Raw genomic sequence first — 16245 nt, 5'->3', positions numbered from 1 at the left:
TTTTCTTCATTGCAGTTTTGAAGATGTTCATGGACATATTAGAACAAAGCATTAATTATATAGTCATCCTGCCCGAACCAATTAAAACTACTGATTCAGTAGTTTTTTCAGTAGTTTATTCAGTGATATTTAAATGTCTCATAGGCATTGGAGGAAAAGGACAGTTTTGGTTTAAAAGAAAGACCTTAGAGCAGGAAGTGAAGATTCTAGTTGTCACATGTTCTGTCTTAGAGAATGACAGCAAGGAGGCATCCACTACATTGATTAGCCCAGGAAATCAGTCTGATCTCACATGAGAACCCTCTGCAATGATGTGGCTGATGATGCAGAAAAGGGGAGTTAGTGCTGAGGACCCCATCAAGAACTGGGGCTGCAGCTTGCAATGCAGAGCCTAGGCCCGGAGCAGGGCACATAGCTTGTGAGGCATTGGTCGAGTGTTGAAGCCAATGTCTGGGGTTAGGTCCAGGTCCCGATGGGAGACCCTGGGGGGTGGCTGGAAGGTAAACTTCTGCATGAGGCTGATGAAGAACAGGAAAAGCTCGATCTTGGCCAGTGACTCACCAGCACACATCCGGCGGCCTGAGGAGATGGACGTGGAGGGTTAGGAGATGTATGAGCACAAAAAATTGAAACACAATCTGGACAAAGAGAAAAGCTGTCCACGTGTGATTTCTCCTACTTTAGAATGTGTGAATTAGTTGCTTAACCTCTTCTGAGCCTCATGGGTTCTGCCGAAGCCCGGGAAATATAAAATCAAGTATATATGCTAATTCTCCCCACCCGCCCCTCCCCCCCCACCATGAGGGAAACAAGCAGCTAAACAAATATTAACATTTTAGTGTGGAAAATGTTACGAAGGGTAAAGCCAAGTGTGTCATGAGAACAGATAGTAAAGGTACCCAGTGTGATTTAAAGGGTCAGGGAGGACTCCTCCTTTGTATGAGAGCTTTATATCCCAGCTCGTGTGCCCAGGGTGAGAAGAAATCAGCCAGGCAAAGATGCAGTGAGATGTGGAAGGGATCATGATGTATCTCAGGGCTAAAAAAATTTGGTTCTGACCAGAGTATAGAGCATGAGTTCTGGAGCCTAAGACCTGAGGCCAGAGGCTAAGTAGGCACTCGGTCATGCCAAAGCACTTTAAGAACAGAGACTTGGTTTGTATTACTTTTGGAACATGACTTACTGGGGGAAATGTCAAGATATTTGAAAGGTGGAGTCAGTAAAGTTGAGGAAGGAAGTCTTCTAGGTAAGTTTTTATTGAAACAAGAGGGACTTAATGGTTATATATCTTTTGTAAGACATGCTGAGCTGAGAATGGTGCATTTTTTTGGCTCAAATTTAATGTTTTGTGGTTACATTGTAGAACAAAGATAATATATTTGATTGAGATATAGCATTATGAAAAGTTTCTGCTTCTAGTCCTTCAGAAGAACCTATCACGTCTTTTCATTTCTGTTCCCTGAGTCTGTGAATCCTAAGCCTGTTGCTTTGCTTTCCTGCTTTCCTTTTGTAGACAGTCAAGTTAGATTTCTTTTGTTGTTTGTTTATTTCATTAGGAAGGTAACTCTCAAGTGTACTGAGTCACAAAAGACTTCAACGTTCAGAAAAATATTTAAATGTAGTTATTTTACAACTCAAAGAAAGTAGCACTTCGGTTTATATGGGACTTCCAGGAAACAGATGAACTCCACAAAGGGTAGTGGGGGGTATTTTTTCACGATGCCTAGTACCAAGGCAGGACTTTTAGGGGTGAAAGGCAATGTATACTACTTCTCTCTGTTTGAAAATGTTTATTAAGGGCGCCTGGGTGGCTCAGTTGGTTGGGCGGCTGCCTTCGGCTCAGGTCATGATCCTGGAGTCCCAGGATCGAGTCCCGCATCAGGCTCCCTGCTCCGCAGGGAGTCTGCTTCTCCCTCTGACCCTCCTCCCACTGACCCTCCTCCCTCTCACGCTCTCTGTCTCTCATTCTCTCTCTCTCAAATAAATAAATAAAATCTTTAAAAAAAAAAAAAAGAAAATGTTTATTAAATAAAAGCTAACAATTCAATCCATCAATGTATGTGCAATGTCAAGGAGATACAGGTATTTAATTTAGCTTGGCTCTGAGACTATTGCTCAGGAAGGGTTCACTGCCCAGTAGGTGAGCCCAACAAGGAACTAGGTAAATACTACACAGTGTCACAAGCTACAATAGGGTGTTGAGGGAGCCCATGGAAGGAACATGGGCTAATCTAGGAAGCCCATGGAAGGAACAAGCTAATCTAGCTTTTAGGATCAGATCTTCCCACCTGCCCAGAACGAAATGTATGATTGAGTGGTGTCATCTAAATGGATGATAAATAATGCAACTTAGGGTGTGAATTATCTACCCTATATTTAGGTTTATTCAGTTTCAAGGTAAGAGTCTAGCTGCCTAAAAAGAAAATGCATGTATTGTTTTGGTTTACTTTTAAGATTATATAGGTGAAAATATAGCAAATGATCTTGTTTATCTTAAAAAGAAATGCTGTATGCAAAATTAGTTAGGAGTGATTGTGATCAAAAATCAAATAAGCCCTCCAGAGAGCAAAATCTCTGTCTTAATGCAATAAGTAAGGATGAGCGTGAGGACTTCGCACTCAACATTGGTTTTATGATATTTTTTCTTATTGTGATGGTTTTGTGGTTGTTATATTTTAAGAATATTCCCATTTGTTTGTCTATGATAAAACAGAGTATCACTACTCCTAGATTTCCTAAAGCAGGGAACACACACACACAGTATATCTGGAGATGTTTAGAATTCCTAAGGTAAGCCTTGCCAAACTTGTTTGAAGATGTGCCACTCTGAAAAAATCTGGACTATTTGCTTCTTGTCTCATAGTCCAAAGAAGCCTCCAGGCCCAGGTATGTGAGAAACCATGGAGGACCTGGAGACAAAGTTGGTCAGAAAAAAACAGTGCTGTTTATGGAGAAAAGGGGGTGTCAAGGGAAACATTGTTTCTTCTCTTTAAACATCAGTAAATCCAAGATCTGATAAAGGAGTCTAGGGGAAAAAAAACCCAAACATTATGGGTAATAAACTAATTGCTCCATCTCTTCACTTGTAAAATGAGGGTTTGGAATTAGATGTAGCTGAAGTGCCCTCCAGAGATCATTGTTTATGTTTCCATGGCTTTTTTTTTCAAAATATAATGCAAGGAAGCATTAAGAAAAATTGAGTTCATAACACTGTGAATTACATGTGGATTATTTTTCATTTCCTTTAACTCTAGTTCCAGATGTGATATTGCATTTTTATTTAAAGTAGGAGTCATTAATACATGTACTGTTTTCTGGTATATCATCCTATGGGTGTGTTTGTGTGTAAAAATTAGGAGAATGCATTGTACTTTGTATCTCTCTGTATCTCTTAGTTATCAGTAGGTAAGGAAAGTCTATCCTTTGGGTGACTGCTGTTTAGCTATCACTGAATGGGTATATGGAGTGAATGCTAACCTATTGTTTGTGTAAGGGGAAAGGCACAAGGTGACAAAATGCTTATGGTATAGTTTTGCTAACATTCTTTTCTAGGAATGGAGAATTCATTTCAAGTTCTTAAGAATCCAGAAAATTATAAATTCATTTAGTTCCCTGGATTCCAAAATGTACTCTAGTGGAAAGTTCTCTCTTCCCTATCCCTAAGCCCCCTCCCATCCTCTCCTACCCAAGAAATTCTAAAAAACACTGGCATTTAGACATATTAAAGCAAAGCTTTTCAGGGGTGCTTGGGTGGTTCAGTTGGTTAGGCCACCGACTCTTGGTCCTCGGGGTCCTGAGTTCAAGCCCTGCAGTGGGCTTCACGCTGGGTATGGAGTCTACTTAAAAAAATAAAATAAAAATAAAGCAAAGCTTTTCTGGTTGGAGTGAAGTGGGCTGTCCATTGTCTCCCTGCTTAACTTTCTCCTCAAATTCCCAAGGCCCTACCCTAGCCTCAGCTGCAAGGAATCTTTAAGGATTCCCTAAGAAAATGCCATTCCAATGCCTAATGTCTTACAGCCAATTTAAAGCCTGCGGAGGAAAGGCCTTTTCCACTCTTCCATATTTCTGACGTTTAGGAAAAAAATACAAAACCTAAGCACAGTCCTCAGACAAGGCCAAATATCTCCAGATTTTTCAAACCTGTCTCAAAGTAGGATACCTTACCCACTGAAAAGGGCATGAAAGCTTCTTTCTTGATAAACTTTCCAGTAGAACTCAGGAAATGCTCAGGATTAAATGTGTCTGACTTTTCCCACTGTGCTTGGTCCCGAAGTACAGAGGTCAGCAAAGTGGTGACCTCGGTGCCCTAGAAACAGAAGTGCTATTAATGACAGAGATTACATTCCTTCTTAAAAAGGTGGCTCTTTCAAAATGTGTGAAGGTCTCAGTAATTTTTCAGAAGCAGTGTGTTCTAGAAGAATCTGGAAGGAGGGGAGGTGCAGGGACTTGGGATTGAGTGTGGAACATTCACTTACTCTACCACATTTTTGTTCAGTACCTCCTAAAAAAACATAAGCCTTGGACTCAGAACTAGAAATGGATTCTTACTTAGTCCTGTGTTTGCTATGTGATAATGGCATGTTATTTAACTTTTGATATATCCCAGTTTCTAAATCTATATGAAGAGAGTTAAAGAGCCCTCATGGGGTGACTTGTGAGCCTCAGGTGCAGCGATATGTAGACCGACCCTGGTGCGGTTCCTGGCAGGTCTGAGGCTCAGTGAGGTTTTGCTCTTTTCCCTCCAGGGACTGAGAGGGTGGACAAGCTAGATCTAACGAGCCCATCAAAGCAAATCCTCAAACGTCAGCTGCTCCCCCTTCCACAGCTTGCCACATGCTCTGAGACAACCGAGGATGATTGAGGAAAGGAATTTTAATTGTGATATGGGAAAGAGTATTCTGAAAACTAAAATTAAAATAATAGTAAGAAAAGCCTGCCCCTCCATTAACAACAGTGTTCACTACTTCACTGTAGTTAATCATAGCTTCCTCTTTAAGAAAGCTTTGCAAGGGGTGCCTGGATGGCTCAGTTGGTTAAGCGACTGCCTTCGGCTCAGGTCATGATCCTGGAGTCCCTGGATCGAGGCCCTGGATCGAGTCCCACATCGGGCTCCCTGCTCAGCGAGGAGCCTGCTTCTCCCTCTAACCCTCCCCCCCCCCGTCATGTACTCTCTCTCTCATTCTCGCTCTCTCAAATAAATAAATCTTAAAAAAAAAAAAAGAAAGAAAGCTTTGCAATACTATCATTGTGGTTAGCTGTCTTAGCGCATGAATCTGTATAGTTTTTGAGTCACGAAAAGCAAACAACTGCTTTAAAGTGTTTTATTTTACAACTTCCTTTGTGCTCTATTCCTTTGTTTCTTTTTTATTTATAAGTATATGTACCTGGGCATTGTGGATTTTTCCTCCTCATGACAACTGTGCTAGATTATTTCCATTGGAGCTCGGTGAAACCGAGGGACCTAGCCACCAGTAGCATGGTAGGCGTGTGAGACCCCCTGTACCTGCAAAGCTCTGATACAAAGCTCTCCCTAGCTTGCAGCCAGATAGATAACTAGAACTAAAATCCTGCCATTATTAAACCTTCCTGGGGGGTCTCTTTTTCTTGTTTTTGACATCGGTTATATTTGTTTTTATCAGCTACAAATCTGATTAATTCAATCCAACAGTGTGTTTAATGCGTGCTTGAGAAGAGAACTCCAAAGATGAATGCCGCCCCTTGTTTGTAGGGTACACACAGAGTAGCAGGCGATAGTGTGGGGAGGGGATCCACATAGCTAGTGGCCCCTGCGGATTCATGCAGAGGTGGGCCCAGAAGCAGTGACCAGACAAAGCTTTAAGGAACAGAATTAGTGCTATGGGCATACTCTGATCCTATGCCGATTCCTGCCTTCAGTGTCCTTTTAGCAAATATCTATGCATACTTCTTCAATTTGCAAGTGGAAAGCACAAGAATGCATCTAGATGCCATAAGATTGAGGAGCAGAGGGCCTGGGCATGTTTCTGTGTGAGGAAGCATGTGAGGCCAGAGGTGTGGCTGTCAGGGGCCCTGCGTGGTGAAAACTGAGCTCTAAAATGGTGGCATGCCTTTCTGGGGATCTGGCCCCCTTACTCACCCAGCTCGCTTAAACTCTCTGAACCCCAAGTTCCTCAACTGCCACATAGAAATAATAATACCTTATAATACCTTGCACGGAGTAATTACCACCTATTCTGTGCACATACACTGATACACTCAGTTACCTTTTATTGGACAGTAGGGAGGGAGAGAGGAAGGAAAAAAGGAAGGGAGGGAGTGGGAGGGAGGGATGGCAGGAAGAAAGGCAGGCTGAGATTGCCTTCCAACAGTTCATTTCAGTGCTTCTGTGATTTTGAGCACCTGACATCCTTTCCCGTTCCCCTCATTTCCCCTTCTTAAACCCTTACCTTGGGAATATAGTAATTTTTAAATATCACGTCTGTGGTTGTTGCATGAGGTAAGCTTGTGGGCAGGATATCAGCAAATCTCTGTACTTCGTGAATGACAGCATCTGTGTATGGCATTTGAGTTCGATGTGCAATTCGAGGCTGGGCTGACCCCACAACTTTGGTGATCTCATCACAGACCTTTTCTGGATAAAATGCAGTGATTAGAGGTAGGGGAGGGGATATTGGAACAATCTTCTCAGTTTTCCTTCCATGTGGAAATCAAACCAAAGTGCTCTATGAGTTCTGACCCATCTTTTCTCTGCACTGCTTGCACTCGACCTCTATTCCTGAGGTCCCTCTGGGGACCTGCACGGAGTGACACCTGCAGACCGTCTCAGGAAGCTTGGAGAGCAAAATCTACTTTCTCATGTCAAAAGGAACCTAAAAGTACACACTGTCCTCAAGGGTATAAATTAAAGGTATCTAGTGTGGCCATAGAATTCTGCTTTTTTCCAGCCTAAGAGATTTCTGAGTCTTTCCTTCAGGCAATGCCCTGAATCTTAAGAGACTTACTCTGGACCTCAGGATATCACATCATGAGCAGAAGTGCCCAGCACAGTGTGGAGGCCACGGTTTCTGTACCAGCCACAAACCGCAAAAGGTAACTAACCAGTGCCACCAAATTTTCATCACTGAAATAGGCAGTAGATGTATCTTTCTCCTGAAAGGCGAAAAGGAATTATTAGTGATGAAAAAATTTTATACTGGACAATCATAGCAGATAACCTAACATGAATTTAAAAAGCAAAGCTTAGCATTCTTTCCTCAATTGAGTGGAATTTTTTTATTATGAGGATGTTGTGCAGAATTTTCAAATAAAGCACATCCCAGATGCTAACGATGATAAATAATTCTAACAATGGGAAAGGCTGTTTGGCATTTGGAAATTAGTTTTTAACTGAGTGATTAGAATATGCCCACCATGGGGATGCGGAGAAAGGGAACCCTCCTACACTGTTGGTGGAAATGCAAGCTGGTGCAGCCACTCTGGAAAACAGTATGGAGGTTCCTCAAAAAGTTGAAAATAGAGCTACCATATGATCCAGCAATTGCACTACTGGGTATCTACCCCAAAGATACAAACGTAGGGATCTGAAGGGGTACGTGCACCCCGATGTTTATAGCAGCAATGTCCACAATAGCCAAACTGTGGAAAGAGCCAAGATGTCCATCGACAGATGAATGGATAAAGAAGATGTGGTATATACACACACACACACACACACACACACACACACACACACACACAATGGAATATTATGCAGCCATCAAAAAGAATGAGATCTTGCCATTTGCAATGATGTGGATGGAACTGGAGGGTGTTATGCTGAATGAAATAAGTCAATCAGAGAAAGACATGTATCATATGACCTCACTGATATGAGGAATTCTTAATCTCAGGAAACAAACTGAGGGTTGCTGGAGTGGGGGGTGGGGTGGGAGGGATGGGGTGGCTGGGTGATAGACACTGGGGAGGGTATGTGCTATGGTGAGCGCTGTGAATTGTGCAAGACTTGAATCACAGATCTGTACCTCTGAAACAAATAATGCAATATATGTTAAGAAAAAAAAAGAAGAAGAAGATAGCAGGAGGGGAAGATTGAAGGGGGGGAAATCGGAGGGGGACACAAACCATGAGAGACGATGGACTTTGGAAAACAAACTGAGGGTTCTAGAGGGGAGGGGGGGTGGGAGGATGGGTTAGCCTGGTGATGGGCATTAAAGAGGGCACGTTCTGCATGGAGCACTGGGTGTTATGCACAAACAATGAATCATGGAACACTACATCAAAAACTAATGATGTAATGTATGGTGATTAACATAACAATAAAAAATAAGAAAAAAAGAATATGCCCAACACTGTTTTTTTTTTTTTTTAAAGATTTTATTTATTTATTTGACAGAGAGAGACACAGCGAGAGAGGGAACACAAGCAGGGGGAGTGGGAGAGGGAGAAGCAGGCCTCCTGCCAAATAGGGAGCCCGAGGTGGGGCTCGATCCCAGGACCCTGGGACCATGACCTGAGCCGAAGGCAGAAGCTTAACGACTGAGCCACCCAGGAGCCCCTGTTTTGTTTTGTTTTTTTTTAAATTGCATGAAATAATCTTTCTTGGTTTAGTCAACTGACACACATTTTCAAGATTGCAATAAAAGGAATACTGTACTAATTCTAAAAGCTAACATTTGAGATCTCTATATATCTTGTTTTTTTTTTTCAGAGAGTGATGTGAAAAGCAGTAGGAAATTTTTGAGAATGGAAAATGTAGTAAATAGCATTCTTTGTAGGATACTAATCTACCATTGTTAACCTAATTGAATCCAGTGATCTTTCTTCTTTGCAAGAAATATTTTTCCTCCAGATGCTATTAATTAAACCAAATAATAAACAATAGGCTAAGGTAACCCCTGAGCAAAACACCATTACCTCCTGCTGTCTGACCAAAAAAGCATCAATGAAGCTTCTTGGATCATTTTTGTCAAATTTATGCTGATGATCTAGGAAAGTCATCCTTATAAAAGCAAATAATTCATCTCTATTCCTGAGTACTGTCTTATGACTTTTTAGGAGGAACCCCCAAACTGGAAACATATTGAAAAGCTGAAAGAATAAAAAACAGCAAAGTAAGTTAAATATACATATGTAATGTGTGCAATAATGGGAATGACACCATTATTTCTGGAAGCATTATAGAAATAACATCTCATTTAGACTTCAATTTTGTCTCAACTAACTGGCAGACTGACCTAAGTGATTTCCTCACTTAGTGGAACTAGGTAACTTACAATGAATATTGATATGGTTTATAGTAAGTTCTATGTACCCGAAGTATTTTGTATATTATGCCAGTAGTAACCCAACACGTCTACTTAGAGGTTAGACAAGACATGGAAACAGTATTGGCTTTATGGTTAGGGCTATAAATCTAAGTGTTTTTCCTGCAAACTCCTAGGTGATTCCAGGTTAAACTCTTTTAGTCCTATGTAGCACACTCACTTTACCACTAATGTTTCTTTGCAGGATCAGAATAATTATTTTTGTAATTTAGAACAGGTCTACTGTGTATAGGTCCCAGGGAGCAGCACCATATAATCTAATATTCCCTAACCCTTAGAAAGTTCAGGAAGGACTTCACTGTTTGCTAAATTTGGTATGTTTCTCAGTATATTCATGTATTTGAGAGATAAGCTCTATTATATATTTCATCAGATTCTCAAAGGGGTCCCTAGCCACCCAAGTGACCTAATAAATACCAAAGATAAAAGGCCAACCTAAAGTTAGACATAGTTGGGTGCCTGGGTGGCTCAGTTGGTTAAGCATCAGACTCTTGATTTCAGCTCAGGTCATGATCTCTGGGTCCTGGGATCAAGCCCTGCATTGGGCTCCATGCTCAGCATGGAGTCTGCTTGAGATTCTTTCCCCCACCCCTGTCACAGCTCCTACTTGCACACTTGCTCATACTCTCTCCTTCTCAAATAAGTAAATAAATAAAATCTTCTTTAAATTCTATTTAAAGATTGAGCTATTTATTTATTTTTAATTTATTTAAATTCAATTAATTAACATATAATGTATTACTGGTTTCAGAGGTAGAGGTCAGTGATTCATCAGTCTTATATAACGCCCAGTGCTCATTACATCATGTGCCCTCCTTAATGTCCATCACCCGGTTACCCCATTCCCCCCACCTCCCCTCCAGAAATCCTCTGTTTCCTATGATTAAGAGTCTCTTATGGTTTGTCTCCCTCTCTGGTTTCGTTTTATTTTACTCTCCCTTCCCCTACACTCTTCTGTTTTGTCTCCTAAATTCCACACGAGTGAAATCATATGATAATTGTCTTTCTCTAATTGACTTAAAAAAACAGACATAGTTGCCTGTTCCCCCTTTAAGTTACAGGTATATTTAAAGTAAACACGTACTTATAATAACAGAACCTAAATTATTACAAAGTGAAATAATATTGTCAGTTGTCAGTTGTGCTATTGAAAATGGGAACTATTTGACAAGGCTCTTAGTTCCTACATTCTAGAAGACAGCAACTTTGTTGCTCGCAAATATAAAAAATTGGATTGTAGCACTATTTTGAACTTACGTGATGCAGAATAAATATTAAAATTTTATTTAGTACTGTTTTTAGTACTTGATAGTTCTCCTTTGTTTAAATTCACTCTTCTAAGTGAATTCTTTTGAGTGTTCCTTATTCATTCACGGCTTATCCGTGATAAGCATCAATGCATAACCAGTGGTATGGGTAAAAGATGAATGGCCAAATTGTGAAAATTTACTGAAGTCATAAACTGAACTATTTATTGATGTGATTCACAATCCATGCATTGTAAGGTATTATTTGATACAGTAATTTGTTTTTTCTTAATATTTTTATTTACTTACTTGAGAGAGAGAGAAAGATCATGAGCAGAGTGGAAGGATAGAGGGAGAAGCAGATTCCCCGTTGGGCAGAGAGCCCGATGCGGGACTTGATCCCAGCACTCTGGGATCATGACCTGAGTCAAAGGGAGATGCATAACTGACTGAGCCACCCAGGCATCCTGATGCAGTAATTTGTGATGGAAGAATTATCAGATGTGTTAACCAAGCAGGCTTGTCACATCTCTGTACTCATAATGTTCCAGAAAGTGTACATTTTTGAAATGGCAATTCTCTAACAAATACTTTTTCATGGTCTCTTGAACAACCTAGTGTACCTTAGAAGAAGTAAAATTGAGTAGGGAAGATACAGTTACTGCAATCCTAGGACCTCCAACGAGCTTCACATTTTCACCAATCAAAGTTAAGAGTCTCAGGAATTGGGTGTCTTGGTCATCAAACCGTTTTCCAAGCAACGCTGACACAATGACATTAGCAACAGAAGCATTCATTACTGTTTTGACTTCAAAAGGCTTTCCTATAAGAGAATTCATTAATCAGATTAGGAATACTGACATAAACAGTATTAAGCCAGTTCTGGAATGATGGGGACAGACTGTCAATAAAAGATTTCATAGAGGAATGAGATTATTGGTGACCATACATTTTAAGGAGAGGTGAGACTAGATGAGACTTGGAAAATATCCAGAATTTGGTTAAAAGATTGCCACAAGGCAAACTAGAAGTATGTGCCAAAGAAAATCTACATTTGGCTCAAAGAAATTAAAATGTGCCAGGTGAGGGCCATTTCAGTGTGTGTGTATGTACGTGTGTGTATAGCAAGTGTTAATGCATAACATCTGAGAAAATACCAACCTAGAAGCCTACAATCAATTCAAAATTTAAAATAGTATATCTAGATGATTAAAATGATTTTACTTGAAAGAACCTCATCTAGATCCTCTTGTTTTAACCTCTTCAGTTACTGGGATCTGTTTTCCTCCGCATCATTGAAAACTATTTAGATTATTAAATATGTATCACTGGATGTACATTTAATTTTAGCAACCAGAATGCTCAGAATTACTATTAACATCAGCACCTACCTTAAATGCGGAGGCTGAAGGCCTGGGGGAATTTCTGCAGAGAATATGTTTTCTTTTTAATATGTAAATGTAAGAGTGTCTGAGATGCTATGTAAGGGTGTATGAGATGCTATGTACACAAAGCCCTGAGAAATTAATGTTTGTTAGGAGCTTAACACTGCAGGAGGAATAGATGTTTTCCCGTAGGTACTTTCTCCAAATTGCTGACGGGCTCTCTGTGTGTACAGGGACTGCTAATTTAGCACATGGGCCACTGCGTTGTTTCTTCTCTGTATTTATCTCAGGCTTGTCTACCTTTGACCATTTCTCTTCTTATTACTATCTGCATCAGTGAAGATAATACTCAAATGAGCAGATTTTTAGTAAGGAATGAGCTCAATTTATTAAGGAAATGAGAAAACTATTAACATGAAGATGTTAAATAATTAAAATATTAAATAGATAAAATATTAAAATGATATGGAATTAACTGTATATCATTTAAAGAGATCAGAAATATACCTATTACTGAAGAACTGTTCCAGATGGAAGGAAGCAAAAGAGACATGACAACTGAATGTAATGCATGTGTCAGGATTTTCTTTTGCTATTCAGGACATTAATGGGACAATGGCAAAATCTGGCCAAATAAGTTCAGGGGATGGCTGAGTCAATACTAATTTCCTGAGTTTTGAAAATTGTACTTTGGGTATGTGAGAGAATGTTTTTGTTTATTTTAAGGGAACACATTGAAGTGTTTAGGAATAAAGAGAGAGCATGTCTCCAAAGTACTTTCAAACAGTTTAGAAAAAGAGACATAACAAGAGAGAAGGCAAACGTAAAATGCTGACATTTGGGGAATCTTACAGAAGAGTAGGATTGAGGAATTATTTGTAAATTCTTGGAATTTTCCTACAATACTGGAATTATGCCTAAGTTATAAAATATAGCATTTGGCTTCTTTCTCATGAAAAATAGGATGTGGTTTAGTTTATTCTATGCACCTCTGTGAGACTCAAAACTCCCTACGAGATGCTGGCATTCCTCTATGATCCTGTCTTCTATGAGCCACTTGCCCATTCCATAGTTCCTCAAGGTGGTCAAGCTGAACCTTCTCATAGTTTTCGAAGTTTCACCATGAGAGAAGACGATTCCTTGTAACAAGAAAAACGTTTTAAAATTATTTCCTCAAAGCTTTTAACATTTAATTTGCAAGGACAAGTAAAAATTTAAAAGAAGCTTTATTCTCCCTGTTGAAAATAAGAGACTTCTCTTTCTGTTAAAGCATTAACTTTAAAAGACTTGTATTTTTTCCTGTTTTTAAATCATATATATATATATAATCATATTGTATATATATGACTTATAGCATATATAAGTCCTTCTGAAGTTAGAATGTGTCTTTTGTCAGCTTTATGACCTAGCAATGGCTTTCTCAGGGACCTGGGGGCCATCTGTTCAGAATATAAACATCAAGGAAGAGAGTACCCCTTTCTCCCAGTTTCTGTGGGAGGGTAGGAGCCAGACATTGGTGGGTGCCTTGCCCCAAGTTGCAAAACTACCTCCTATCATAAAGATATGAGAACTTTATTATTCTTTTGTATACAGACAATTAACACAGATGGTCACCCCAATTACTGGATGAATCTAGGATGAATGGTGTGTGACAAATGGTGCTGCCAAGCCCTCTTAGTTATTGAGGACTAGTTATATTGTTTCCTTTGAGAACATTTTCGTCAGGCGCCTGGGTGGCTCAGTTGGTTAAGCAACTGCCTTCGGCTCGGGTCATGATTCTGGAGTCCCGGGATCGAGTCCCACATCGGGCTCCCTGCTCAGCAGGGGGTCTGCTTCTCCCTCTGACCCTTCCCCTCTCATGCTCTCTGTCTCTCATTCTCTCAGATAAATAAATAAAATCTTGAAAAAAAAATGAAATAAAGAGAACGTTTTTGTAATGGGTTGTGTCTGCTTGGTTATATAACAGGGTGAGATTTGTTTTTGTCTTTGCAATTTCTTAGTGGATTGTCTGTGATACACATCACATTTTGGTTTGATGCTTATTCAACAATAAAATTGTTTTCTTTTTCTGTTATCTTTGTGGAGAGGAGGATTTCTGGGTTGGGAGAAGATTTTGGTTTTAGTTCTATTTCTCTGACAAATTCATTAAGCAAATCTTGAGTCTCTATGCTTATATCATGCTAGGTGTGGTTAAGGGGTTGATGAACAATAGAAAACAAAGTCTCTTTTGCCAGGGAAAAATGTAGACTACAGCCACAGATTTACCCAAGAAAAAGGTTAGGAGTAACTAATTGCCAAGAGGTGTAACGAAGCTTCCACATGTTAGTGCTATACATACTAATTTCTAGGCATACGTGTTGTTGTAGCATATAGTAGGTCCCTGATAAATATTTATTGAATGAAACAGCTCTGTGAATTTGTGCATGGCTAAGGGAAATAATAGTCAAATAAGGTTCTTAGAAGAGTCAGGATATATGCTAACTGACAGAAAAATAAGGAGAGAGAGGGTTGCCAAAGTGGCCCACATCTTTCCGTGGTCAGTTTATGGTGACCGTGGCCTTACTCCTTGTGTTTCGGTCCCTAAGCCCGCCCTTCCTCCACTGGCATTTGTCTCATTTTTCTATGGAGGTGCAAGAGACAGGGGAGGGTTTTCTGAGTTTGACTGATAACCTGAAATAGGAAACTAGACTAAACGAAGGCAAGCTAGGTGTTGGAAATGGGGCAGCGCCATCCTTGCTAGTGTCAACGTGAAATCCGAGAGCGATCTCTCCTGAGCGTTGTTGCCACTTCATGTGAGGTTAAGCCTTCCTTTTCGAGGATACTGGCGAAGGCTAGATTCTGCTCATGTTCAATTCTTACATTAATATAATGTCAATGTCATTCTGTCTATGGATCCTGTACTGCATAAAACTGTTTTGTAACAAATATGTGACTCTCCGAATTATCTCATGTTTATATTTAAAAATTTACATTTGAGAACACAGGAGTAGAATATGAAGGGCCCACAGTCAGGGAATAGCAATAGTCCAGCCATGTAATTGTGAAGAACATTGATCTAGCATTATAAGGAATGGAACTTCTTTTATTTATTTATTTATTTATTATTTTTTAAAAGATTTTATTTATTTACTGGACAGAGAGAGGGAACGCAAGCAGGAGGAGCGGCAGAGGGAGAAGCAGGCTCCCCACTGAGCAGGGAGCCCGATGCGGGGATCAATCCCAGGACCTCGGGATCATGACCCGAGCTGAAGGCAGATGCCCAACCAACTGAGCCACCCAAGCACCCCTGGAACTTCTTTTAAATACTGGCACCAAAGTTTGAAATATATTTAAGTTACATGGCAAAATAATTTATTAAGATGAAGTACTACTCTAAAATGGCCTAATGGTAATGAAAATATTACATATTTCTTCTGTTTATACAAAATTGGTTTAAAGAATGCTTGTACCCATTTGGGTGGATTACTAGACAGGGTGTGGGGTAGACAAGTAATCATTTTATCTTTGAACAAAGAGTAGTTTTCCTATGACCAGTTAAGTCACTTAAAAAGAAAGACTAGTTGATTCTTAAAATGCATTATTTGCTAAGGAAAAAAATATTAGATTTGACATTGATACCAATTAAAACAATTTTGCATATAATCATAAAATCAGTGCGTAATATGTGAAGTGTTGTGAAAAAGAACTGAGATTCCAGAGGCAAGAGATAAAAAGTGTCCCAAATTTTTAGAAGGAATAAAAGAAGATGGATCCTGAGAGCTAAACATCAGGGACTGAATGAACTGCTGTTCCTCAATGCTGACTTTATGAGATGTTAATTGGAATTCCAAGAAAAAGAAATGTCCCAAGGACTGATGTGGTCCATACATACATGTATGTATGTATATATACACACAATGGAATATTACTCAGTATCAAAAAGAATGAAATCTTGCCATTTGCAACAACATGGATGGAGCTACAGAGTATTATGCTAAGTGAAATAAGTCAGAGAAAAACAACTACCATATGATTTCACTCATATGTGGAATTTAAGAAACAAAACAGATGAACATATGGAAAGAGGGGGAAAAGAAACAAAAAAAGATTGATGAAAGGAGGTGGGTGGGGGATGGGATGGATGGGTGATGGGTATCAAGGAGGGCACATGTTATGATGAGCACTGGGTATTGTAGGTAAGTGATGAATCACTGAATTCTACTCCTGAAACCAATATTGCACTGTATCTTAACTAAGTAGAATTCATATATATAATTAAAAAGAAATGTTCCAAGGACTAATAAGTGTGAAAACTGAATTAAATAAAATTAA

The 16245-nt window shown here is 39.6% G+C and overlaps 1 protein-coding gene across 1 annotated transcript in view; it reads right to left on the bottom strand.

The window, feature by feature from the left end:
* Positions 1–391: 391 nt before the first annotated feature.
* LOC110582001 (cytochrome P450 2K6-like) overlaps positions 392–16245 on the bottom strand; it is a 23483-nt gene continuing 7629 nt past the window's right edge. Inside the window, 7 exon segments of the mRNA XM_021691932.2 lie at positions 392–579; positions 4165–4306; positions 6426–6610; positions 6981–7128; positions 8893–9066; positions 11212–11372; positions 12924–13073. Of these exon segments, the coding sequence (XP_021547607.1) occupies positions 392–579; positions 4165–4306; positions 6426–6610; positions 6981–7128; positions 8893–9066; positions 11212–11372; positions 12924–13073 (1148 nt within the window).

This window comes from Neomonachus schauinslandi, chromosome 8 (assembly GCF_002201575.2).
Source record: "Neomonachus schauinslandi chromosome 8, ASM220157v2, whole genome shotgun sequence".
Lineage (NCBI taxonomy): Eukaryota > Metazoa > Chordata > Mammalia > Carnivora > Phocidae > Neomonachus > Neomonachus schauinslandi.
The sequence above is the reverse complement of the archived record's forward strand: the minus strand, read 5'-3'. Positions and strand labels throughout refer to the sequence as shown.